At 39.4% G+C, this 25,839-nt stretch overlaps 1 protein-coding gene across 6 annotated transcripts in view; it reads left to right on the top strand.

Moving 5' to 3' along the window:
• senp6a (SUMO specific peptidase 6a) overlaps positions 1-25,839 on the top strand; it is a 167,423-nt gene that overhangs the window by 96,719 nt on the left and 44,865 nt on the right. For all 6 annotated transcript variants that reach the window (XM_043696247.1, XM_043696244.1, XM_043696248.1 and 3 more), the window contains 5 exons: positions 7,243-7,496; positions 11,727-11,897; positions 16,484-16,517; positions 17,653-17,832; positions 20,503-20,720. In XM_043696247.1, the coding sequence (XP_043552182.1) occupies positions 7,243-7,496; positions 11,727-11,897; positions 16,484-16,517; positions 17,653-17,832; positions 20,503-20,720 (857 nt within the window). The remainder of the gene's footprint in view (positions 1-7,242; positions 7,497-11,726; positions 11,898-16,483; positions 16,518-17,652; positions 17,833-20,502; positions 20,721-25,839) is intronic.

The following is a 25,839-nucleotide window of genomic DNA, read 5'->3' as shown; positions in this document are numbered from 1 at the left end:
AAACTATGAAAGAAGTGAGAGATGACATAAAACCAAAAGAAAGAGAGCACACAATTTATTGACTGGGTAAGTTAGAAAAGTCAAGAGTGACAACAATGTTAGGATAAAAGAAAATAATAGCACGAGTAACAAATTCCCATGACCAGATTATTTCAATGACAGATTCTAAAATAAATAGGTGTACTTTGCAATTGCCCTAACTATAATCCTCCACAGATTTTTTTATTGGGGGCCGTTTTGTAGATTAGAATGTTGTATCTGTTCATCTGTTGAAGAAACATGAGAGAGGGAAAGCAGGTAATAGAAAATAAGTTAGCCTGAGATCTGTTGTTGAGAAATTGCTTAGCTCTATGCTTGAGAAATTGCTTAGCTCTATGCTTGAGAGTAAGGCAACAAAGCCTCTTGAAAACATTTTTGCTGATCAATGTCAGTTGGTAGGGTTTAGAATCCAAGATTGGATATAAATAAGAAGGTGACCATTTAGTTATTAATCTAGTCACCTAGACCAAGGAGACCCGATAGATATCATCTACCTGGACTTCAAGAAGGCCTTTGACAAGGTGCCGCACAGGAAGCTACTGAGTAAGATAAGGGCCTATGGTGTCAGAGGCAAGGTGCTAGCATGGATAGAAGCTTGGCTGTCTGGCAGAAAGCAGAGCTTGAGAATAAAAGGGTCCTTCAGGATGGCAGCTGGTGGCAAGTGGTGTGCTGCAAGGCTCAGTTTTGGGACTACAACTTTTCATTTTATATGTTAATGAACTGGATGAAGGAACTGAAGGCATTCTGGCTAAGTTTGCAGATGATACAAAGATAGATAGAAGGACAGGTGACATTGAGGAGGTGGGGAGGCTGGAGAAGGATTTGGACAGGTTAGAAGAGTGGGCAAAGAAGTGGCAGATGGAGTACAATGTAGGAAAGTGTGAGGTCATGCACTTTAGCAGGAAGAATAGAAGCATGGACTATATTCTAAATGGGGAGAAAATTCAGAAACCTAAAGTGCAAAGAGACTTGGGAGTTCTAGTCCAGGATTCTCTCAAGATGAACTTGCAGGTTGAGTCAGTAATTAGGAAGGCAAATGCAGTGATGGCATTTATTTTGAGAGCACTTGAATATAAAAGCAGGGGTGTACTTCTGAAGCTCTAAAAGGTTCTGGTCAGATCACATTTAGAGTACTATATGCAGTATTGGGCCTCATGTCTCAAAAAGGATGTACTGGCCCGGGAGTGTGTTCAGAGGAGGTTCATGAAAATGGTCCCAGGAATGAAACACTTAGTATATGAAGATCGTTTGAGGATGCTGGGTTTATACTTGGAGTTTAGAAGAATGAGGGGGATCTAATTGAAACTTAGAGTACTGAATGGCGTAGATGTTGGGAAGGTGTCTCCATTGGTAGGAGAGACCAGGACCCAAGGGCATAACCTTTTAGAATGGAGATAAAGAGAGACCTCTTCAGCCAGATAGTGGTGAATCTATGGAATTCTTTGCCACAGAAGGCTGTGGAGACCAGGTCAATGAGTATATTTAAGATGGAGATAGATAGGTTCTTGATTATCCAGGGGATCAAGGGTTACAGGCAGCAAGCAGGAGAATGAGGTTGAGAAACTTATCAGCCATGATTGAATGGTGGAGCAGACTTGATGGGATGATGACCTTATTTCCGCTTCTATGTCTTATGGTCTTATCTGTGTGCTGACCCTCTGAAGTAGCAATTCATTTCTTATCACTCCCTTACCATTTTCCTGTCACCCTGCAAATCTTTCTGTTTGCAAATGATGTTCAGTTCCCTTTTAAAAACCTTAAGTGATCCTGCTTCATCCATCCAGACAGTGCATATGAAATTGTTATGAAACTAAGTTTACTGTGTTTCCAGATGGAGGCAGAGAATTGTATCTGCAGGTGGCTGAGACTCCTGCCAGTTTCGTGCAGTGAGGCAGGTCGCACGCATTCGCTCCAGCATTCCTCTTAAACAGTTAATGGACCTGGCCATCTGGCCAATCAGATGTGTATTAACCAAGCAAGCGAAAATCAGGAGTCGCGGGACTTACTATGGGCTCTATAATAGGAGTGCACAAGATCCAGGAGTGATTCCAGGTTAGTGAAAAGATGGTTGCAAAAGTGATCAGAAGAAATTGAAGATGAATCCGGAATTATGAAAAAAGCAACTGAAACACCTGAAGAAACCAAGACACCACCAAAACTAACAAAAACTAGAAAGAAAGGGTAAATCTCCTGAAAGACCAGATGGGGAGACAATAGCATGGGACCACTGGCAGAAAACTAGAAGAGGAGGCTCCAAGCAATGAATTGATGCTGTGTGCTTGATTCCCTGTAAGTAAACTGGGAGAGGCCCTGAGGATGAGATGGAACTAGAGATTAGGCTAAGTCTGTGTTATAGCACATTTGAAAGATATTTTTGGACAGCCCAGGAGTGAGCATGTTTCAGGCACTGGAAAGAGTTGAGAAATGGTGTCTTAAGAGCAAAGAGTGAAAGTCAAGTAAAACAAGCTTTCTTGATCACGTCGCAACCTGCACTGGAACCTTTAGTAACCTAGGCACATATAAACACAGGTCCTTTTGCTCTTGCATTCCCTTAGGAACTGTACCCTTTCTATCCTGTCTCTGCAATTTTTTTCATACCAAAATTAAGTCATTTAATATGTCATTATGTTGCATTTGTCACATCTTCCCACTTTGATTTGATATATTATTGTCACATGTACCGCGATACACTGAGAAGTATCATTTTGTGTGCTAACAAGACAAAGCATACCTTATGTGTAAATACTTCTGAGTAATAGAGCAAAATGCAGAATATAGTGTCACAGCGACAGAGATGGTCCAAAGAAAGATCAACTCTGAGAAATGTGAGGTCCATTCATAAGTCTGATAATCAGCAGGGAAGAAGCTGTCAAATCTGCTGGTACGTGTTTTCAAAGTTTTGTATTTTCTGCCCAATGGAAGAAGGTGGCAAAAAGTATAACTGGGGTCTTTGATTTTATTGGCAGCTTTCCCAGGCATCAGGAGGAATGGTCTAAGTCGTTGGAAGGAAAGCTGGTTTTCATGATGAATTGAGCTGTATTCACAGCTTGCTGTAATTTCTTATGGTCTTGGGCAGAGCAGTTGCCATTTGCTCTTTCCTGATGAAGGGCTTTTGCCCGAAACGTCGATTTCCCTGCTCCTCGGATGCTGCCTGAACTACTGTGCTTTTCCAGCACCACTCTAATCCAGAATCTGGTTTCCAGCATCTGCAGTCATTGTTTTTACCAGAGCAGTTGCCATACCAAGCTGTAATGAATCCAGATAGAATGCTTTCTGTGGTGCATCTGTAAAACAAGTGGTAAGAATCATTGTGAACATGCCAGGTTTTCTTAGCCTCCTGAGGAAGTAAAGGCATTGGTGTACTTTCCTGACTGTGGAGTCAATGTGTGTGGACCAAGATATTTACTCCTAGGAACTTGAAGCCCTAACCACTTCCACCTCAGCACCATTAATTGCAAATGGACGTGTCCTCCACTCCACTTCCTGAATTCAATGACCAGCTCTTTCATTTTGCTGACATTTAGGGAGAGAGTGTTTTCTTTACACCATGCCCTTAACTTGTCTATCTCTTTCCTGTACTCTGCCTTCTCATTGTTTGAAATCCAACCCACTATGGTGGTGTCATCAGCAAATTTGTAAATTGAGTTAAGGTTGAATTTGGTCATAGTCATGAGTGGAGGAGGAGTACAGTAAGGGGCTGACAACACAGCCTTGCGGGGCATCAGTGTTGAGAATTATTGGGGAGGAGGTGTAGTTGCCTATCCTTACTGATTATGGTCGGCGGTCAGGAAGCTGAGGATCCAACTGCAGGAGGGTAAGCAGAGTCTCAGGTGTCAACGTTTCGAGGTGAGTTTTGTTGGAATTATGGTGTTGAAGGTGGAGCTAAGTTCAATAAATAGGAGTCTGACATAGGTGTCCTTGTTATCCAGATGTTCCAGGGATGAGTGTAGGGTCAGGGAGTTGTCGTTTTGTGGATCTATTGTGATGGTAAGCAAATTGCAGTGGATCAAGCCATTCTGGGCAGCTGGAGTTAACGTGTACCGTTACTAATCTCTTGAAGCACTTCATAATAATGGGTGTCAGAGCTACTGAGTGGTTGTCATTCAGGCACATTGCCAGATTTTTCTGGACTTGACCAACCTGTCTATCATTTTGAAGCTATGCTATTCTCCTCAAGGTTAACAATACTTCCAAGCTTTGTAGAAACTAAATATTTTTAATTATATGTGTATACCAAGGTCTAGAGAATTGGGCAGGGGTCCTAGCAATGATTCCCAGGGTATCTCCATTTATCAAAAGTAGATAGTGCTTGACAAACCTGATTTGGGTTTTTGAAGAGATGACTAAAGCAGTGAACAGGATAGTATCTTTAAACATATTTTATGTTTGCTTTCACAAGATGTTTGATGACGATCCTGATATTTATCTGAATTTGAAATTGAAGATTACTATGATTCATGTGCGCCACATTTTGGTTCTCAGTTACTCACCATATTTGTTACTGAGTTAGATGATAAGGTAGGAAGCTATTTAACAAAATTTTCTGGTCACCCAAGGATGGGTGATATTGTAAACAATTAAATGGAATCAGAAGAATACAAAATAATTGAGTGTCACAGCCAGGTGAAAATGGAAGAATTGGCATTATTTTTCACCCTTCTCCTTTTGGCCACACAATGTTTTTAAATTTTATTTTTCGTATGTAACTCTATCTGATTCCAATAGGAACTGTAGATATCTAGTTTACCAGAAGCAACCAGGAACCATCTTCAGGGTTTTCTGGAGTGAAGGAAAACAAATAGACAAAACTAGTTTCTTCATGTTTGACTGGTTTCAATCTCTGTTAATAAAAATGTTTAGTGGAGATCAGACTGCTCTTTGATAGCTTCCTGAAACTTGATTCAACCTCTGGTTAGGTGACTAGCAATGCCATTTTTAAGTCAGTATTTTTGACCCTGAAAACATTTCAGTCCATAAAAATCTCAAAACTCAAGTTGAAATTTGAAAATCGGTGGGCTATAATTTATCACTAGTAACAATAGCAAATCAGTGACAAGTTTACTTCAAATTAGACAAATACAAGATTGTCCACTTTGGATGTAGTTGAATCGTAACCACCCTCTGAAGTGGCCAAGCAAGCAATTTAGCTGTATCAAATGCTAAAACGTCTCAAGAAATTAAACCCAACTGATTGCATGGGTACCAAAAATGACAACAGCAAACCCAGCTCTGTTGATCTTGCACAGCTCTCCTTACCAACTATGCTGAAATGGGGGAGAACTCTCTTACAGTCTGGTCAAGCAATGCCCTGACAAAATCATGTTCCTGGAATCATATCTTACTTATAATGTTCAACAGCATCTCCATAACTGGGTATTTCCGAACTCACGGTCAACGGGTGTGGTAGTACTGTGATTTACAGTCAAGTGTGAGTTGCTTTGGGAGCAAGTGCTGCTTGATAGCACTGTTAACTGTGTGTGGTATTAAGGAGCCCTAGCAAAACTGGCGTGGATATGAATCGGAGGAAGCATGCTGGCTCAACAGAAGATAGTTGTGATGGAGGTCAGTCAGCCTTGTTCCAGGGAATCTCAACAAGAGTTCCTCAGGCTAGTGTCCCAGGCTCAGCCATCTTCAGCTGCTTCATCAATGACTTCTCTCCATCATAAGGTCTGAAGGGGCATGTTCGCTGAGTGCACAGTGTTCATCACCATTCATGTCTGCTCAGAAACTGAAGCATTCCATGTCCAAATGCAGCAAGACCTAGATAATATATAGATTTGGGTTGACAGTGGCAAATGACATTTGAACCATACAAATGCTAAGTAATGACAATCTCTAACAAGAGTAAATCCCACCTTTGCTCCTTTACATTAGTATTGTTGAATCCCTATATACACATCATGAGAATTTCCTTTGACCAGAAACTGAACTGGACTAGCTGTATAAATACTGTCAAGATTAGAGTGATGCTGGAAAAGCACAGCAGGTTGGGCAGCATCCAGGAGCAGGAAAATCGACGTTTCGGTCAGAAGCCCTTCATCAGCCCTTACTGCAGCGAGGATTACTGAGTAACTCACCTGCCTCTTCAAAGCCTGTCCACTAACTACAAGGTAGAAGTCAGGAGTGTGATGGAGTACTCCCACTTGTCTAAATGCAACTCAAATGCAACATTCGAGAACGTTGTCACCATCCAGGACAAAGCAACTCGCTTGGTTGGCACCACATTTAAAGACATTCACTACCCCCATCTCTGGTGCACAGTAGAAGCAGTGTGTACTATCTACAAGATATGCTGCAGAAATTGAGCAAATCTCCTTGTACAGAACTTCCAAACTCTCATCCATCTAGAAGGGCAAGTACACCAGATGGGAACGTTACCACTTGTAAGTTCCCCTCCAAGTCACTTGCCATCCTGACTTGGAGCTATATCTTCATCCCTTCAGTTTTGCTGGGTCTAAATCCTGGAGTTCCTTTCCTAACAACGCTGCAAGTCTAGCTATATCGACTGGACTGCAGCAATTCAAGAAGGCAGCTCTCCTCCATCTTCTCGAGGGTAATTGCAGGTGGCTAATTACAGCTGGCATAGTCAGTGAAGCCCAGATCCCGTAAATGATAAATAAATCTACACAAAGATGAGTGAAGAATGAAGAACGTTACGGAATGATTCGATAGAACCTTTCAAGGCATCAAAGAATTGGATAGGGAAGATAGTGAGAAAACATTTCTGCTGATTGCTATGCTTAGAGCTTGAAAGAATAGCAAAATTAAATTTAAGCCTTCCAAGGTAAAATTAGAAAACATTTTTACGCAGCGAAACAGGTTTTGAATAATCTTCCACAAACTGTTGTTCAATTAGTTGTTAAATTAAAACCGATTGATGGACTTGTGTTAATTTGTGGCATTGAGGGATATGGGCAAAGATGAGTCAAGTCACCAATCATCTTGGTGCTACATTCCCTTTGCCTCTGCTGCATTTATCTTTTTTTTTGTTCTGTGACTAAAAACTTATCCTATGCAAAAGTTTGCATCATCTTTAACAGCTCAAGATGCATGAAATTATATTTACAGAATTTCTTTCAAAGTGCTTTTACAGATTGCAGCTGTTCTGTGATGTTATGATGTATGAGTGAAATGTTCCTTGTTAAAACAAGGGGAATGTTATTAGGTTTGCTTCTGTGCACTAATTTTGTAATTTTTGCCCAGTTGTGCTGTCCAGTGATGATGAAGAGGAAGAAGATGATAATGCCAGTACCGGAAGTAGTAGAATGGACAGTGTTCATTCTACTGGTAGAGTTACTGACACTGCAAGTCTTTCTCCTGTACCCTCCACTAGACCCTTAGAACCTGTCTTAGAAGAGCCTCCTGATGGAAAAGCAGCAGAACAGATTTCTGAAAATGTACTCACAGAAGTGGAATCTACAGCTACGTTGCCAAGAAAGGCAAAAATGAAAGACAAGGTAATAAAAAGCAAAGCTTTAGATACTCTGACATTTGTTATCTATGAAACAACAAAAAAAATCCTATAATTTAAATAGCACTTTTCAAAGATAAACTTTGTTAGACATACCATTATTAATGGAAATAAAGCAGCGAATTTGAACGAGACAAGTTCTGAAACAGGAATAAGACAATAATCAGATAATCTGTTAATTATGGAATTGGTTTTATGATTGTTATTGGCCGGCACACCATAGAAAAGTTCCTCTTTTCTCAGTATGCTGTGGCATACTTTGACTTGGCAAGAATTGTGTCACCGTTATCAAAACTGTTTTTGTTCAGTGGAGTACATCATAGGAGAAATGTTTATCTGTCTTAGTTTAACTCTTTATTCCCCTAGATAGAAGTTGATATCTGTCGGTAGAATAATTAATATTTTGAAGGGGTAGTGAATTTCATTGGCATCATGTAAATTTGAAAAGAATTTTGATTTTTTCAACTTGTGAAACTTTTCCAGGACATTTTGTAAAGGACATGGTGGAAGAGGTGCATTTTGTTCCTGGTGGCATGTGGAAAAGAGGGATTATATTTGATAGAACCAGCACTAATATTGAGGCATGAAAACCTGGGATCACTTCCATTTGAACAGTGTTTGTGCCAGTGTGCGAGCGGAAAGAATGAGCGAGCAGTGGAGTACTTGGTTGGAACAGGTGAATTAGGTAATAGTTAGAAAAAAATATAGGAAGAGAATGCAGAAAAAATTGTGCATTTAGGCTTCACAAGTAAGGAGAAACTAAAGTATATAAGGCAATTAAACTAGGAGAAGGGAAATGATAAAACCCAACAAAACATTTTAGCATGGTGGCTCATTGGTTAGCACTGCTTTGTCACAGCGCAAGGACCCGGGTTCAATTCCAGCCTTGGACGAATGTGCAAACTCCACACAGACATTCTCTCCTTATCAACGTGAGCTTCCTCTGGGTGCTCCAGTTTCCTCCCACAGTCCAAAGATGTGCAGGTTGGGTAAATTGACCATGCTAAATTGCCCATAGTGTTCAGAGATGTTTATGTTTGGTGTATTAATGAGGGGAAGTGTGGAGTAATAGGGTAGGGCAGTGGGTCTGGATGTGTTACTCTTCAGAGGGTCAGTGTGGGCTTTTTGGGCCAATTGGCCTGTTTCCACACTTTAGGGATTCTACGATCTATTTCTTTCTTGGCCTTTCTAAGATATTGGGAACAGGAGCGGTATACAGAGGGAGATTGTGTCTGAAAGAAATCCCTATAAAATCCTGGTTAAGCCATAATTAAGTGAAGTGGACCCTGGAAAAAAACATGTGAAAGTGCTTGAGAGGATGCAGAGGACATGTGCAACGATTCCAAGAATGAGAATTTTAGCTAAAAGCTTAAGGTAACAAAATTGGAAATGTTCATCCTGGATTAAAGGAAAATTATATAATATGTACAAGCTCATTTCTGATGAAGGGCTCATGCCCGAAATGTCGATTCTCCTGATCCTTAGATGCTTTCTGACCTGCTGTGCTTTTCCAGCAACACACACTCAACTCGATTTCCAGCATCTGCAGTCCTCACTTTCTCCAAGCTTCCTCTGGGTTCCTCCAACCAGTTTAAATAAGTTAGACAAAGAAAACTGGTCACATTTGATTGCGAGGAGGAGAGATAAGGGTTAGATTTTGGTTAAGAGATGCAGGGAAATGTGAAGAAACATCACTTATGCAGTGAATGATAGTGACTTGGAGCTTGGGAACGACACTGGGGAGTATAAAGCCAGGACATTTTGAAGGTTTAGTCAGAGAGCAACTGCTGTAGAGCTGACTGCCCATCTAACATTTTGCTCTCAAAGAAATAAGACACACTATCAAAAAAGGTATCTTTTCACATAAAATGTACTCGCAGTAAAAAGAAAGACAATAAAAGAAAGACCATGAGAACATTTTTTCACGTATGGAGTCAGCTATTACGAGGGGGCATAGCCTTAAATTAAGGGGTGGTAGGTATAGGACAGATGTTAGGGGTAGATTCTTTACTCAGCGAGTCGTGAGTTCATGGAATGCCCTGCCAGTAGCAGTGGTGGACTCTCCCTCTTTATAAGCATTTAAATGGACATTGGATAGGCATATGGAGGATAGTGGGCTAGTGTAGGTTAGGTGGGCTTGGATCGGCGCAACATCGAGGGCCAAAGGGCCTGTACTGCACTGTATTTTTCTATGTTTCTATGTAACCCAGGGAGATCAGATGGAAGATTGAAGACAGCAGAGAAGACAGTGTGTGTGGACTTGAGATTAAGTTAATGTAATCTTTAAGTGTGTTGTTGGAATAGCATTTTTATAGATTTGGCATCAGGTAGTAAGTAGCTAAGATGAGGGGTCTTGGATTTGTGAATAGTTTTTGTTTATTGTCCACTATTATGGTTAGGAAAATAAATTGTTATTTTTCTTTAAATAGTGGAAATTAGGAGTTTTTTATTAATCACTCACATTTTAAAGATTACAAGGCAAGGCAAGCATTTCTGAGTGAAGGGCTCCTGCCTGAAACGCGATTTTCCTGTTCCTCGGATGCTGCGTGACCTGCTGTGCATTTCCAGCACCACTCTAATCTTGAGCTTTTCTGAGTGTTTGGTTTTAATTAAGAGGGGTTCAACCTCCGCATCGTAAATATAGCCCCCAAAAAAAGCTCTGTTAAGAGCAAACCCTTGCAAACAAGGTGAGAGGAGTGGGCTTCAATCAAAATGGAGTTTTGAGTTCACAGTTGGTGAACTCTGTATTGTTGAACTGAAGGCTGGAAAGTGTCTAAGCAGAAAATGAGTGCTGTTTCACTACTTTGCTTCACTGGAACGCTGCAACATGCCCAAGAAAGAAATGTTAGCATCAGAACAATATAGTGTGTTGGAATGAATTGATGTACCTCATTTCAAAATGGTTAGCAACGGCATTAGTCAGTAAGTGGAGTAACTCAGCTCCAGGGGTAGTTCTGTGAGGGCATGTGAGAATGTAGATGCAGCTCCTAATTCGTAGGCAGAATACTCCGCCTACAGGAATTGATCCTGAACATGGTGGGAGAAGTTTGGAAAGTTAGATTGCTCACACCATTGTTGCAACAGAGATGATGCACTTGTCTTCTATCCCCTTCAAAAGTGAAATAAGCTTGCATCAGAATAATTTGCCTCTGGAATTGGGCATGATGCAGACTGATTTGAGGTTTAAACTTTGAAGGCAGGTTGAATAAGTTTGGCTTGATTGTAGAAAGTTAAGGGGTAATCTGATTGCTATGCTTTAAAATATTGAAAGTAAACAGAGTGATTATGAGACAATCCATTTAATGGGGAATCAAGAATGAGGTGTCATAACCTTAAAGGTAGACCTAGACCACTTTAACTATCTCTTCACATGAAGGCTAATGGAAATTTGAATTCTGTTTTCCAGAAAGCTGTAAATGTTGGGATAGTTTGAGCTTGTAACATTGCGAAAGTAAAACATTTGTCGGCTAAGTGGTACGGACTTTAGGCAGGTAAAAGTAGTTGAGACTGAATTGTGAAATGGGGTCAACGTAGCTGTTTGTAATTTCTCAGACTTTAGGCCAGTGTTAATTTCTAATCATCAGGGTGATCTCTTTGTATACGAGAAGCATTGAAAATATAAGTAACATGTGTGCTCATTTATTTCATTCACAGATTGTCATCCCAAAAAAGGTGGGATAATCTTGCCAAATGTGTGAAATCCACTTCCATTTAGTTTCCACACATGTTGCATTGCCCACCAGGTTCACAAAGTGGAAAAATATGAATTACTATAAGAAAGTTTTTGTAATTGAAGTTATTATTTGATCCATTAAAATACGAATTCTAAAATTATTTACATCTCGTAAATCTAGTAGCATGGATATTGCTAACATGCAATTCTAGTTTGCTCCAGAAAGCAGTTTATTTAAGAAACATTTATCTTCCATAGTAATAGTAACAAGAAGTTTAGTTCTTATACCATGTACTGGCTGAAGTAAGCTGAGGGATAGGGACAAGAAAGCATTAACAGTACACATCAACTTAAGTGTCGGTTCTCTAAAGATTTATATTTAAAGTATATCATTTGTAACAAACAGAATGTTAAAGAAACTCATTTGGTATAAATTTGTTTTCTTAACTTAATCAGATAGATGTCAAGTCCAAAATTTTCTGAACAGTATTCTGGTTTTCAATTTGCATTTAAAAACTCTTTTTGTCTTTACTCTATTTACAGTTTGGAAATTCATACCATGACACAGTGGGCAAAAAACGAAAATTTGAATCTACTCACACACACAAGGATGCTCTTAGTTTGCAAATGGAAAATAGCTGTGAAAGTATTATTCTCAAGTGTCGAAGTATACGAATAGGAAGCTTTCGCACAACAGTATTGGAACCTGTCATTGTAAGTGTGGTCTTGGAAGTTTTAATTTTGTTGAAGCTTTGTCTTTTGTTGCCATACCATAGTAATTTTAAAAAATAAACGTAACCGTATCTTGGGATGTGAATGTAAGGCAGGGAAATTAAGTTTCAAGAAACAGAACAATAGAACAAAATCCATATTTAGGTTCTTAGCACATCTGTTTGGGGGGAGGTAAAGGGATAAAAATTACTGGCACAAGCAGGGTTTCAATTCCAGTTGCTGGCATTTCCCAGGTTGCAGATGACCTTGTTTTATTGGAAAGTTTAGAATCCTTTTCGAGAGTGGATGTCAACCAGTCAATTTCACACACACAGGGTCAAGGGCAAGTATCATTTATTTTCCAGCAATTGGACTGGAGCTTAAGTCAATTTGTACTGTCAACTAGAAGGTGCAAGGTAAGAGGGAGAAGATGGAGGAACGTTAAGCAGAAGTAACGAGCAAGGTTAGAAGGGAGGGAAGGTTTGGAAAGGGGAGAAAGGAAAGGAAAATAGATTTATGTAGTTCCTTTAACTTCAGATGTAAGCTGAGGACTGTAAGAGTAAATTACAAACTTCTGAAGTCCAGTCACTTCAACCGTCAGAGAAAGTTCACCAGGTTCATTCTTCCTCATATCACTGAAGTCTGAAAGAATGAGATGAAATTGTATTGAAACACAAAACTCTGAATGAGTTTAGGGGTTAAATATTGGGATGATGCTTGCCCTCATTGGGCAATAGAAGAATTTGGGAGCATAGTTTAAAAATAGGGGCTGTCCCACTTAATATCAAATGGAGAGGAAATTCTTCTTTGAGGATCATTAGCTCTCCGAATTCATTCCAAGAAAACATTACATGCTGCAATCATTGAACATTTTCAATATTGAATTCAAGATTTTTTGATTCAGAAAGGAGTCTAAGGTCAAGCTGCAAACTACAGTCATGATGAGATCAGAAATCATGTTTTTGAATGCCAGAGGAGGTGCAATATCCTGCCCTCCCCTTTCTTTCTCTTAGCTCCTGTTTATAAGATCCTATCATGGCTTACTTGACCTTGTTTTGGAATTTGAAGGCATCTGAATCAGATCTCCCACTCAAGAAAGCAGTTACATGATTACTAAGCAATTGCAGGATTATAATGAGGTTGCTAGGAGCAGAATCCACATAGCCTAACAATTTACTGGTTGATGAATAGAATGAGAGTTCTTCGTGGTGTTCTTGATATTTATCTAGGATTTGTTTGGCAACAGAGAGTGTTGTGGAGATTCCTCTGGAAAGCATAAAACCTCGGGGAGGTTTCCTCAGCCACTGGAAGTAGGAGAATATATATCAGGATTTTTCCTGCAATGGGCAAGAGAGAACTACCTCAACATTTCTTAGAGTATGATTTATCTCTCTCGAAGTTAATTACACTTGTCGCATTCCTGGAGTTACTTTTCCTTATAAACCCATAGAATAATTGCATGAAGCTTTTACTTGAAAAAAATCATCTTGGCTGGATACCTTTGAGTCTGCTTGTTTGTTTTTTGGTTTTCAACTATTTGACAGTTTGTTGCATCAAAAACATGGACTCCACAACAGGGGAATAGTCTTGGAGAGTGTCTTCTCCAAGATATATGGATAAATGGTTGATTTAAAAATAATCTTACAAATTGATGGGATGATTAGATTAGATTAGATTACTTAGTGTGGAAACAGGCCCTTCGGCCCAACAAGTCCACACCGACCTGCCGAAGCGCAACCCACTCACCCATTCCCCTACATTTACCCCGGCCCTAACACTACAGGCAATTAAACATGGCCAATTCACCTAACCTGCACATTTTTGGACTGTGGGAGGAAACCGGAGCACCCAGAGGAAACCCACGCAGACACTGGGAGAATGTGCAAACTCCAAGCAGTTAGTCGCCTGAGGCGGGAATTGAACCCGGGTCTCTGGTGCTGTGAGGCAGCAGTGCTAACCACTGTGCCACCATGCCGCCCATTGTAATTCTTAGAAACTAAACAATCCTGTGACTGCAAGGAATTTTATCCATTTGATAAAAAAATTTGGTGGCTTAAAAAATTTGGTTTATCGTAATCAACATAACATTGGATAATGTAGATTTTCTATTCTCACCATTTGTCCTTTATATCCCAGACCTGCCTTTTGGTTTTAGCCTTGCACTGTTGGAATGCTGCTTTGATGTGTCCCTCAGGCAGTGAAGGGTGCTCAATTTTGTCCTTGTGGGTCGCATATTTTTTCTTTGTTTTTGAACCCATTCTGGTGACAGAAAATTGAATGCATTCCTCTGGGCACGGGAATCTAATATAGCTGACTTGCTTTGATTCTGCTTTTCTGAGTTGGAAATGTGAAGGTTTATTAGTTTGGTCATTAGCTGCATTTGAAATTTTTTTCTTGGCTCAGTCTGTTTTGAAGACTGAGACATTAATTTTTTTTATATAGCACTTTAACATAGTAAAACATCTCTGGGTGCTTCACAAGATCATTATAAATTACAATTTAACATTAGATCACATGGATACTGTAGGCCAAACGACATGACCTTTGGTCAAAAGCTAGGTTACTTCAGCATCTAAAAGGAATCAGAATGGGAACTGCTTTGGGTAGAAATTCCAGAGGAAGTGAGGACTGCAGATGCTGGAGATCAGAGCTGAAAAAGTGTTGCTGGAAAAGCGCAGGTCAGGCAGCATCCAAGGAGCAGGAGAATCGACGTTTTGGGCACAAGCACTTCTTCCTGAAGAAGGGCTCGTGCCCGAAACGTCGATTCTCCTGTTCCCTGGATGCTGCCTGACCTGCTGCGCTTTTCCAGCAACACCTTTTCAGCTCTAGAAATTCCAGAGCTTGACTTTGGCATTTGAAGACACATGTTAGTGATTACAACAAGAGATATACAAGAGATCAGAATTTCAAAATCTTATTGGATTGTAGGGTTGGTGGAGGTTATGAGTTAGTAAACAGAAAGATCATCAAGGATTTTAACGTGTATTGAGAACTGTAAAATCAGTAGTGCAGATTAGGAGTCATGATTAAATGAGATTAGTGAGAGTTAGCATTCAGGCAGCAAATTTTGAGTTGAGCTCCACTTTATGAAGGGTGTATGATTGAGAGGGATCAAGAGGAATATGTGAATAGTCCAGAGCTAGTTAAAAACACATTTCTGGAGAAAATGGGACGAGAGGGGTTGAGCCAGCCCAGAAAGTGAGTGTGTGTGGAGAATAGAGGAGAACCATGAAACTAAGAGGTGGCACTATCTAAAAGCAAAAGTCCAAGACAAAAACATTCAAATTGCAAATTTAATCTATGATGTGAAGAGTAACTAAGGTGGAACCATGCAGAGAGCCATCAAAAATCTTGGAACACTTGGCCTTCTACGACTCCGTATAGTGGCATGTCGGAATGCTCATGGTGATCAGTAGCTACACTTTTAGTAATGGAAAATCCTGTTGCAATGCTTGTTGGAGATGGACAAAGTTAGAAATCAGAATTAGAGTGGGCTGAAAATGCACAGCAGGTTACGCACCATCTGAGGAGTAGGAAAATCGAAGTTTCGGGCAGGAGCCCTTCATTAGGAATGAGGCTGGAAAGATAAATGGGAGGAGGTGGGGCTGGGAAGAAGGTAGCTGGAGTGCAATAGGTGGATGGAGGAAGGGGTAAAGGTGATAGGTCGGAGAGGTGGGTGGAGCGGATAGGTGGGAAGGAAGATTGACAGGTGGGACAGGTCATGAGGATGGTGCTGAGCTGGAAGTTTGATGAACGCCTCACCTTCTGCCTCGGAACTCTTCAACTCCATGGTATCAATGTGGACTTCACCAGTTTCCTCATTTCCCCTCCCCCCACCTTACCCCAGTTCCCAACTTCCAGCTCAGTACCATCCTCATGACCTGTCCCACCTGTCAATCTTCCTTCCCACCTATCTGCTCCACCCTCCTCTCCGACCTATCACTTTTACCCCTTCCTCCACCCGCCTATTGCACTCCCAGCTTCCTTCTCCCCAGCCCGCCCCCTCCCATTTATCTCTCCACCCCAAGGCTTCTAGCCTCATACCTGATGAAAGGCTCCTGCCCGAAACATCGATTTTCCTGCTCCTCGGATGCTGCCTGACCTGTTGTGTATTTCCAGCACCATTCTAATCTTGACTCTAATCTCCAGCATCTGCAGTCCTCACTTTCGCAAAGTTAGAAATCACATGACACCAGGTTATAGAACAACAGGTTTATTTGGAAGTACTAGCTTTCATAGCGCTGCTCCATCAAGTAACTAGTTAGTCCTTTCAAAGAAACCTGTTGGACTATGACCTGATGATATGTGATTTTTAACTTGGTCCACTCCAGTCCTACAGCGGCACCTTCACATGTTGGAGATGGAAACATTGCTGTAAATTTCTAATTCTGAAGTGTCACCTAAAGTATGCAGCAAACCAATTTGAATTTAATTTAGATTGAGGTTTTGTTTGAAGAAAAGTGAAGATTTATTGATGTGATGTTAGGTTGAAATATGTTGTAATTTTGTTCAATCTTTTTTATTGATGCTGTTTAACAGCTGAAGTTGTTGGATTTGCAAACACTAAAAACAAATTCTTCTACTTTCAGTTCAGCCTCGACTTCATCAAGGTCAGCATGGGAGGTAAGTCTATTCAATCAATTTCTAAACTGCGAATCAACGGACTGTAAAACTGAAATCCGAAAGTACAGCCTCCATATCAATTTGAGATGAAAATAGAGTTGGAATGGGGAAACAGTTGTTTAAAACTATTTCCTTAATAGAAGCACCTTTTGGAGAGTTTTTAGGTTTTAACCTCCATCTTGACATTGATGTTTCTTCACGTCCACAAAGACTGCAGAGGAAAGAAACCTAACTGTTTCAGTCCAGCATCAAACTAGTAATCCGCTTCTCAAATAATTAAACATACGTTTGCTGGCAAAGGAAAAATTTATTTTATTCCTGAAGTAAAATGTGCAGAATCATGACCAAATGGATCAAAATATGCACGTGTTTTTAGTAATAATTACTGCGTAATGAAAACTAATTTTCATTTCCCATTTGGTGATTTTGTATTCTTTCTACTCTGCTAATTTTGTTCTTATATAGCATAATGCTACTTTTTCTCTTGTCAATCGATATGGTTACCATGAAGAAGAAGAATTGCCAACATTGTTTTATTTGGAACTATTTCATAATTAACTCAGTTGTAAATTAATTTATGTTCGTAGCCTTTGTGGAAAATTTCTTACAGTTCTTTGTATACACTAGCTGATTTGACCGAGTTATTAACTTCTAGCTTTACAAAGTCTTTTTATTTAAGTTCCTCAATTGAGCTGTGTATCAGCTAAATTGTCATCTTTGTGGGAATCTTCCCTATAGACCCTTTTATATTGTAAATTGATATTAGCAGCAAGATTCAAGAATTCATATTCTCTTAGAGCTTATTTACGTTAACAAGAGCAGTGGATAGACAGTGTGGTGCTGGAAAAGTACAGCAGGTCAGGCAGCATCAGAGGGTGGGTACCCAACTGTTAACCAAACTGCTAATAAATTACACTTCTGAAATGCTATGCTGGAGGCCAATCAAATGAGAAGTAATGTTAAATCATTTAATGTAGCAGAGAGCTCCTTGACATTTGGAATGTAATTTAAATGTCTTCCTTGTTGAATTAATTCTATCCATTTGTTGGTAGTTTCTTTATTAAAACTAAATCAAATCAGTAATAAAATTTATTTCATGTACAAAAAAGTGAATATAATTATCCTTCCTTTGCAGTACCTAAAGAGTCGTCCCAGGAGGTAGTTTTCAAAGCCACAGAATTCACTATGTGTGAATGGTGTGGTTCACGTGTACTACCAGTACTTTTTCTGCAAATGACACCTGCTGCTTGCCACAATATACGAACATCTCTCAAAATGAGCAAAGAGAAAAGCTGGTTTGATTCTCAAGGGACTAGTAAGTATAATCCATTGCATTAATAAAGTTAAATTGATAACTTGATCTTTTGTGTGAATATCACTGTACTTAAGTGTATGTGTCACTGTGTGTTAAATAATTTAACCACTACCACTGGTTGCTGACCTACTTTGACTTCTGATTCTTCAATATATCATTTTATATTCACATTCCCATTCTTCTCCATGACCTTTCCATACTGTCAGTCCAGTTTTGTGACCTACAATCCGAGGAAGTTTGATCTCTCATTCTGACCCCTCACTCATCCCCATTATTACCAAACCAGTGCTATCAGCTGTCTGCATGTTAAACTCTTGGATTATATTCCTACATCTCTTTCATCCCTCTATCCCACTTTTTTCATTCAAAATGAGCCTTAAAACCTGCCACTTTGAATGTTCTCATCTGCCCTAATATCTCCTTGTGGGGCTTAATGTCATTTTTGTTTTAAGGCATTTCTATGAAATGCTTTGGAATGTTTCACTGCATTAACAGTACTCCATTAGTACAGGTTTTTATTGAACTAAAGCAGTTAGCAATATTTTAAGTGAAGAATAATAGCCACTTTGTAGAAATAGAATACCCTCCTCCTTATGTTGCTCTTCTTGTCTCTACATCTATTAAATTTGAAAACTTGATCTCTTCATATATCATCATGTTGAAACATGGATGAATATGACCCATTATGTCTGTCTTGCTCTTTGAAAGTTTACCAATTAGTCATATTTCCTTTCCCTTTAATTCTACTATTTCACATTTTACTATTTTATCCATTTCTCCATGTTCTTTCGAAAATATGATGGGCTGTTTCCAATTCATTTTAGCCAAATGATATTTCCAATTAATAAAATTGGCCCTTTCCAATTAAGCACATTGATTCTTGGTTTATGTTTGCTTTTTTCAACAAATACAATAAATCTAACTGAATTATGTTCACGAACATGAAGTTATTATCCACAAATCCCCCTTTCACTTGCTCATTTTCTTATTGGGCTTGCTGAAAACTGGCTAAAAGTGTTCACGTGAAACAATTTCAGGAATTCTGTGCCTTCTATACCAGTAACGATTATTTAAAAACTCCCTGCTATTTCTGCCCTATTGTTTCTGCACTTCTCAGAGGCTTGCCCAAATGGCTATCTTACTCTGTCTGGGGTTCTGTAGCATACTCCATAATGTTTGGTTATCTGTCTTCTGTTCCTTGTTTCAACCATTCTTGATAGTGCTTTAACAAATCATCACTCCTCATGGCTGTGATTTATCTTAACTAATGTTGTGACCTCCCTGACAGATGAACATTCTCCACTGATTAGATGAACATTTATAATCAGAACTATGCTGAAAAACAATTGATTGATCAAATTTAAGTTATGACAAGCTTAAATTAAATATTTCCCTGTGTCTTTCACCTCCATCCTTCATGTCGTGTGATGTTCTCCTCCACTGCATTTACTGTGATGGCAGTTTCTAAACATCCCTCCATTTTAATAAGTTCACTCTCATTACTCTTCAGTTCTGCTTAATATCATGAAAACATCAATGAAATCACCCTTTTAATATTGTAAATTCTAGTGAGTGCAGCCCTAATTTTCTGACTTTGTCACAAGTGAACCCTTGGAGTCCAGTCCTGTGAATCTAAAGTTTACCCCCTCCAAGGCCAGTGCATCCTTTCTATGATGTGGTGGTCCGAACTGAACGCAGTACTCAAGTCGTGGCAGGTTTTCGAATCATTTGTATTCTAGTCCTCTATAGTTGAAGGTCATGCGCTTTTTTGATTATTTTTTATACCTGTTCATATGTTAATAATCTGTGTAAAAGGACTCCTAAGTCATCTTGGACCTTTTCAATTTTCAATGTATAGAAAATATGCTTATTTAACTTCTACAGCTCCAAAATGAATAACCTCTTATTTACATGCATTGAAATCTACCATTTTCCCCATTGACTAAATCCATTAATGTCTCTTTATTTTATGCTTCCATCTAAAATCTCACTATATAACCTTTCTTTCTGTCATCAGCAAAGCTTAGTTATATGTTTTTCTCTCGTCATTTCAAGTTATTAATAAATACAGAGAATAATTGAGGCAGCAACACAGTTTTGTTGCATTTCTGTCCTCATCACATTGTACAATTAGAGCACAACCACTTCACCACCCTCTATCGTTTGCTTCTCAGGCAATTTCCCAATCCAGACTCTAATTTGCCTTTAAACCCAAGCTTTTGAGCGGCTTCATCAAATATCTTCTGGAGGTCCACATAAAAGCCATCCATATACATTTCCTTCTCCATTACTTGTACCTTTAAAAAAACTCAGTTTCATCAAAATTGATCTTGCCTTTAAAAATCCATAGTGTCTGTGTGAATTTCGTCCATTTTCACTCACATTCTACTTTTCCTCATGCCTCTGTCAATTGTGTTGGTGTAGATTCCTGTAACAATGCTATACAAATACCAGTTGTTTTATTAACTAATTTCCTATCGATGTTTAAACCTTGCTTCAACAGGCCTGCAGTGTAGCAATTTATCATGTTCTTTTTGAAAATTATCCATTGCGTTACTTTCATAATACAACATCAATAATGCAGAAAATAAATCGCACTTAAAGATCACCAATGTAACCTTTTTTAATATATATGCACATTGACCAAGATTTGTATGTTCTATTTTGCAGCTACTGATGAACGGTACATTGTTCTGATTTTTGAAGCTCTTCCGGATCCTCAAGCCGCTGATATTTTGGAAAGGATTTTAATTGAAATTGGCAAAAGGAGCAGTATACTAAACTTCTTTGCCACTATTTCTTTTTCTGAAGCAAATAGCAGGCTTCTTATTTTCACACAGAACCAAGAGGAACATCATGCAGGAAATCTATTGGTTAAAGACAGCGGGGTAAGCATGTTGCAGTTTTCCTGTGGTTCATTTCCACTAATGAAATTGTTTTATGGATGTTTAGGTGCAAACAAATGGAGATTTAATAGGAAATGATAAAACTTGGTTCTTCCATCCTCTTCTTATGTCCAGGCTTCTTCTTTTTTCTGGAAGGATAAACCATGAAAATGTCTGCCAGAGATGGTTCTCTTCTCGAGGGAGTGGGAAGGGTATTTTCACCCTCTATCTTTGTAAAGTTTCTTTGGCACCCCAAAGTGTTACAATATCAGTCCCACACAGGTTTCACCAGTTAACCACTGAATTTACATCTGCAGTCACTTTGTATCATACCTCTTTCAAAAAATGCATTTTAGATTTAAGGGCTTAAAACACCTGTAGTACTTTGGGGTTCTGATTAATCAGTGCAATCTGGGGTGTGCACTTTGTGCAGACTCACTGACTGATTGTGCCACCTTGTGAAGTTTTAAAAGTAAATGAAGCATTGTGCAGTTTTCAGTCAGTTTTCTGAAAACCAGAGGTCTGTGTCATAAGAAATGTGTGAAATATCTTCGTGTGTCTGTATGGGTTTCCTCCAGGTGCACTGGTAACCACCTACAGTCCAAAAATGTGCAGGTCTTCAGAGGGTCGCTGTTGTTACGACACAGGTAAACCCTTCTGCTAATTTAAACCTGACACACACAAGCTCACCGCGTGCCACAATCTGTTAGATTTTGAGGGGCAAAAACCATCCCACATCTCATTATTTAAAGTAAAAATTAACAATTTTGTTTAAGTCCAAAAGAGAACATTAATACAACAACTATTTAGAACTCCTTGCTCTTAAACCCATCTTTTACCTCCCCTTCCACGATGCAGGTTCAATTAAAAAAAAAACCAATGAAGATTTCCGAAAAATAATCACATTTCAAAATATGTCTCCCCTGTCGTCTTTTCTTTGGTCTTCTGCTGCACAGCGTTTCCTATGGACAGGTACCTTTCAGAGAGCTATTCGGCTAACAGTCTGTACTTGTTGGTGCCCTTTGCTGTTCTCCCCCTAACTGTTCAAAATGTTATACTCCAAAACATTGGATCATTACATTGATTTGATGTCATCCTAAACAGTAAAATTCAAATTCGATAGGAGTTTGGTATCTGGGGCATAATTTAAACTGATTGGCCAAATTTGAATTTGGCCATTGTTCCATGGGCATGACAACACAACTCCAGCTATTTGTTTCAACCAAATGTTACATTTTTAAATTGTTCAGCACACTGTGTGCTTTGTCGATTCTTGCCTGCTTCCTTTCTCTCTCAAAGGTACAGTACACATCTACACCTTCATAACTGTGTGGACTTGATGAATTGAATGGCCTACTTCCACACTAGGGGTTCTATGAAGTATGGAGATTCCAAAGTGTTGACAGCTAATTCAGTACTTTAAGTAAATTAGAACACAGGAGCAGGAATTAGGCCGTTTGGATCATTGAGTCTGCTCTACCATTCAATCATGGCTGATAGGTTTTTCAACCCCATTGTCCTGCCTTCTCCCTGTAACCCTTGAACCCCATTGGCAATCAAGAACTTAACTATTTCGGTGTTAAATATACTCAATTACCTGACCTCCACTGCCTTTACTGGCAATGAATTCCACAGATTCACCATTCTCTGGCTAAAGGAGTTTCTTCTGATTTCCATTCTAAAGAGTCTTCCCTTTACTCTAAGGCTATGCCTTTGAGTCCTTATCTCTCCTGCCAATGGAAACATCTTCCCAACATCTCTCTCCAGGCCGTTCATTATTCTATAAGTTTCGATCGGATGTCCACTCATCCTTCTAAACTCTATCGAATACAGTCCTATAATCCTAGAGATCTCAAACATTCCTCATATGTTAAGCTTTTCATTCCTGGGATCATTCTCATGAATGGTTGAGGACACTTGCTTAATTTTCATTTTCATATTTTCTTCTTTTAATTTTGGTTTGGTGCTTTAAACTGTAAACTGAGCTATTGGTACTTCTGAACTGGGGCTAGCAATTCTAGGTAAAAGAAAAACCGATCAAACAAGTTTTTGTTTATTCATGAGCTGAAAATGTGTTGCTGGAAAAGCGCAGCAGGTCAGGCAGCATCCAGGGAACAGGAGAATCGACGTTTTGGGCATAAGCCCTTCTTTTATTCATGAGGCAAGGCCTGGAAGTTAATTACAGATTGGTTCCTGGTCGAACAATTTTGTAGATGCTTTGTCGCCAGGGAAGAGCATTATATTTAGACAGATAGCAGAAGTTGGCTATTAATGAGGTTAGTACCAGGGAATTGGTTCCAGCAAGTCTGGAAAAGATCTTTTATGTTCAAGCACATTGCAGATGTTGAATGGTTACTGGGGCCTCGTAGAGTAGACTTCCAGTCTGTCAAGGAGTATTCAAAGTTTGATTTAGGTTTTGAACTTTTTTTTTTCCCCTGAGAGAGTCTGACTGTTGATGCTGCAGCATGAAGATTTGAAAACCCCTTGCCCAACCTCCCATTAGCAGTGCATGTCACCTCAGAATGCAAAACTAAGTAATAAGTATTACTGCCTTTCCTGTAGTAATATTGTAAGTATTATTGAGTGAACACATAGTGGTGACTGTCATGGACATCTTCAGAAAATCAACCTTGAAACCATCATCTATCCCTATAGAACAAAACATTTAAGTAATTTGGCCGGAATTGATGCACAGTCACTGAAGTTATCGTAGTCATTATCACTCAATCTAAATTCAGTTAAGTGGCACAGACACAATCAGCACCAGACTTCAGAGAATAATAAATGACTTTGACATCCAGACAGATTAATGAGGCAATGTGCCTCCATCATTGCATGCAAATCATGGCCAATACAGATGATGAACTTGTACGTTTCACTGCCCTATTTTAAGTTGGTGACCAGTGAAAAGGTAACCTTGATGCTACTCAATTTTCTCTCAGACTAATTAAAGAATTATATGTAGTTCTTTAATTAACAACATAATGTACTGTTAAAAATTGAAGTATGTGATGGCCTTTGCACATAAACAAAGAAATTGCATGGTATTCAGCAGAATGCATGTTTCATTAACTTCTTACTTCCCCAAGTCAGTGTGCTAGACCTATCTGCAACATCAGTCGAGTATCATCAGAATATGTAAATCCATTCATAAATGCACTGGTAAGCTGAGAAATTCATATGTGATCCCTGGTTACTGTTTTGTACCTGAATTCCCTTGGTGCCAAACTGAGTATAGTACGTTTTTATTTGTCTGTATTGTAATGACACAAGGTTTCCATTCCTGAGTCATTGACCTCACTGGAAAGTAATGTGTCATTTTGGATGCCATGTGCAAGCTAGTCATGCTCAGCTATGGTGCCATCTGTTAAAACTGCCTTCCATACGGATATGAGCAATGCTAGAAGTATTAGCCCATGTGTGGCACATCATGTCTGCTTTTCGCTTAAATAAAATCAGGGTTGAACTTCTGTATCAACTCTCCTTTTTCAGCCAATCCATTAATTTTCTTAGCACCCAAAATCTAATGCTCTCAGCCTTAAATAGTTTCTTCAACTGGACATCCACAGCTTTTTAGAGTAAAGAGTTCCAAAGATTCACAACCCTCTCAGTAAAGAAATTTCTCTTCATTTTGGCCCGAAACAGGCAATATCCTATGCTGAAGCGTTCCAGCCTCGGAAAACTGCCTCTTAGCATCCAGTTTTCTAATCCTTATATATCCCAATATATTCTCATTCTTTTAAACTCCAGAGAATACAGGCCCATTCTACTTAACCCACTTGTCCCCAAAATCAATCTGATAAACTTTGGTTAATGTTGTCTAAGGCAAATAAATTCGAACATAAGACATAGAAACAGAAATTAGGCCATTCAGCCAATAGGTGGGCTCCGCCGTTGGGGAAGTAAGAAGTTAATGAAACATGCATTCTGCTGAATACCATTGCAATTTCTTTGTTTATGTGCAAGTTTCTCAACCTCATTCTCTTGCTTTTTCCCCATAACCCTTGATCCTCTTGATAATCAAGAACCTGTCTATCTCCATCTTAAGTATACTCATTGACCTGGCCTCCACAGCCTTCTGTGGCAATGAATTCCAGAGATCCACCACTCTCTGGCTGAAGAAGTTTCTCTTTATCTCGGTTAGAAAAGACCTTCCCTTTACTCTAAGGCTGTGCCCTCGGGTCCTAGTCTCTCCTACCAATGGAAACATCTTCCCAACATCTACTCTGTCCAGGCCATTCAGTATTCTGCAAGTTTCAGTTAGATTTCCCCCTATATCCTTCTAAACTCCATCGAGTATAGATCCAGAGTCAGCCCGTATAGCTTCTGCTAGTGGTTCAATTATTAGCATAAATAGCAATGGTGAGAGAGGACATCCCTGAAGGCAGCCCCTATCCACACTGAAGCTATCCGAGCCATATCCATTAGTAATCACAACTGCCTTGGGATCACTATACAGTGTTGAGACCCATTTGGTAAACAATTTTTTCCAACGCCAAACCTTTCCAATGTGTAAAACAAATATGACCATTGAACCCTGTCGACTGCCTTTTCCACGTCTAATGAGACTACTACTCCTGGTATCTTTCCCTGATGGCAGGCTTGAATCACATTCAAAACCCTTCTAACATTATTGGATGATCTACGGCCCTTAATAAACCCCGTCTGATCCTCCTTTATAATATGTGGCAATACCCTTTCTAGCCTTGATGCTAATGTTTCAGAGAGGATTTTAAAATCTACATTCAGCAAGGATATTGGTCTGTATGACGCGCAATCTTCTGGGTCCTTTCCTTTTTTAAGGATAAGAGAGATATTCGCCTCTTTCAGTAAAGGCGGGAGACAGCCCTGACTGTATGAATAGTTATACATGTCCATAAGTGGACCAGCCAATATTCCTGGAAAAGCGCAGCAGGTCAGGCAGCATCCAAGGAGCAGGAGAATCGACATTTCGGGCATAAGCCCTTCTTCAGAAAACATCGACTCTCCTGCTCCTTTGATGCTGCCTGACCTGCTGTGCTTTTCCAGCAACACATTTTTCAGCTCTGGTCTCCAGTATCTGCAGTCCTCACTTTCTCCCAGCCAATATTCCTGTAAATTCTTTATAGAATTCAGCTTGAAA

This window comes from Chiloscyllium plagiosum, chromosome 9 (assembly GCF_004010195.1).
Source record: "Chiloscyllium plagiosum isolate BGI_BamShark_2017 chromosome 9, ASM401019v2, whole genome shotgun sequence".
NCBI classification, from domain to species: Eukaryota; Metazoa; Chordata; class Chondrichthyes; order Orectolobiformes; family Hemiscylliidae; genus Chiloscyllium; species Chiloscyllium plagiosum.
Note: the sequence above shows the minus strand (reverse complement) of the source record. Positions and strands in the feature narration are given on the sequence as shown.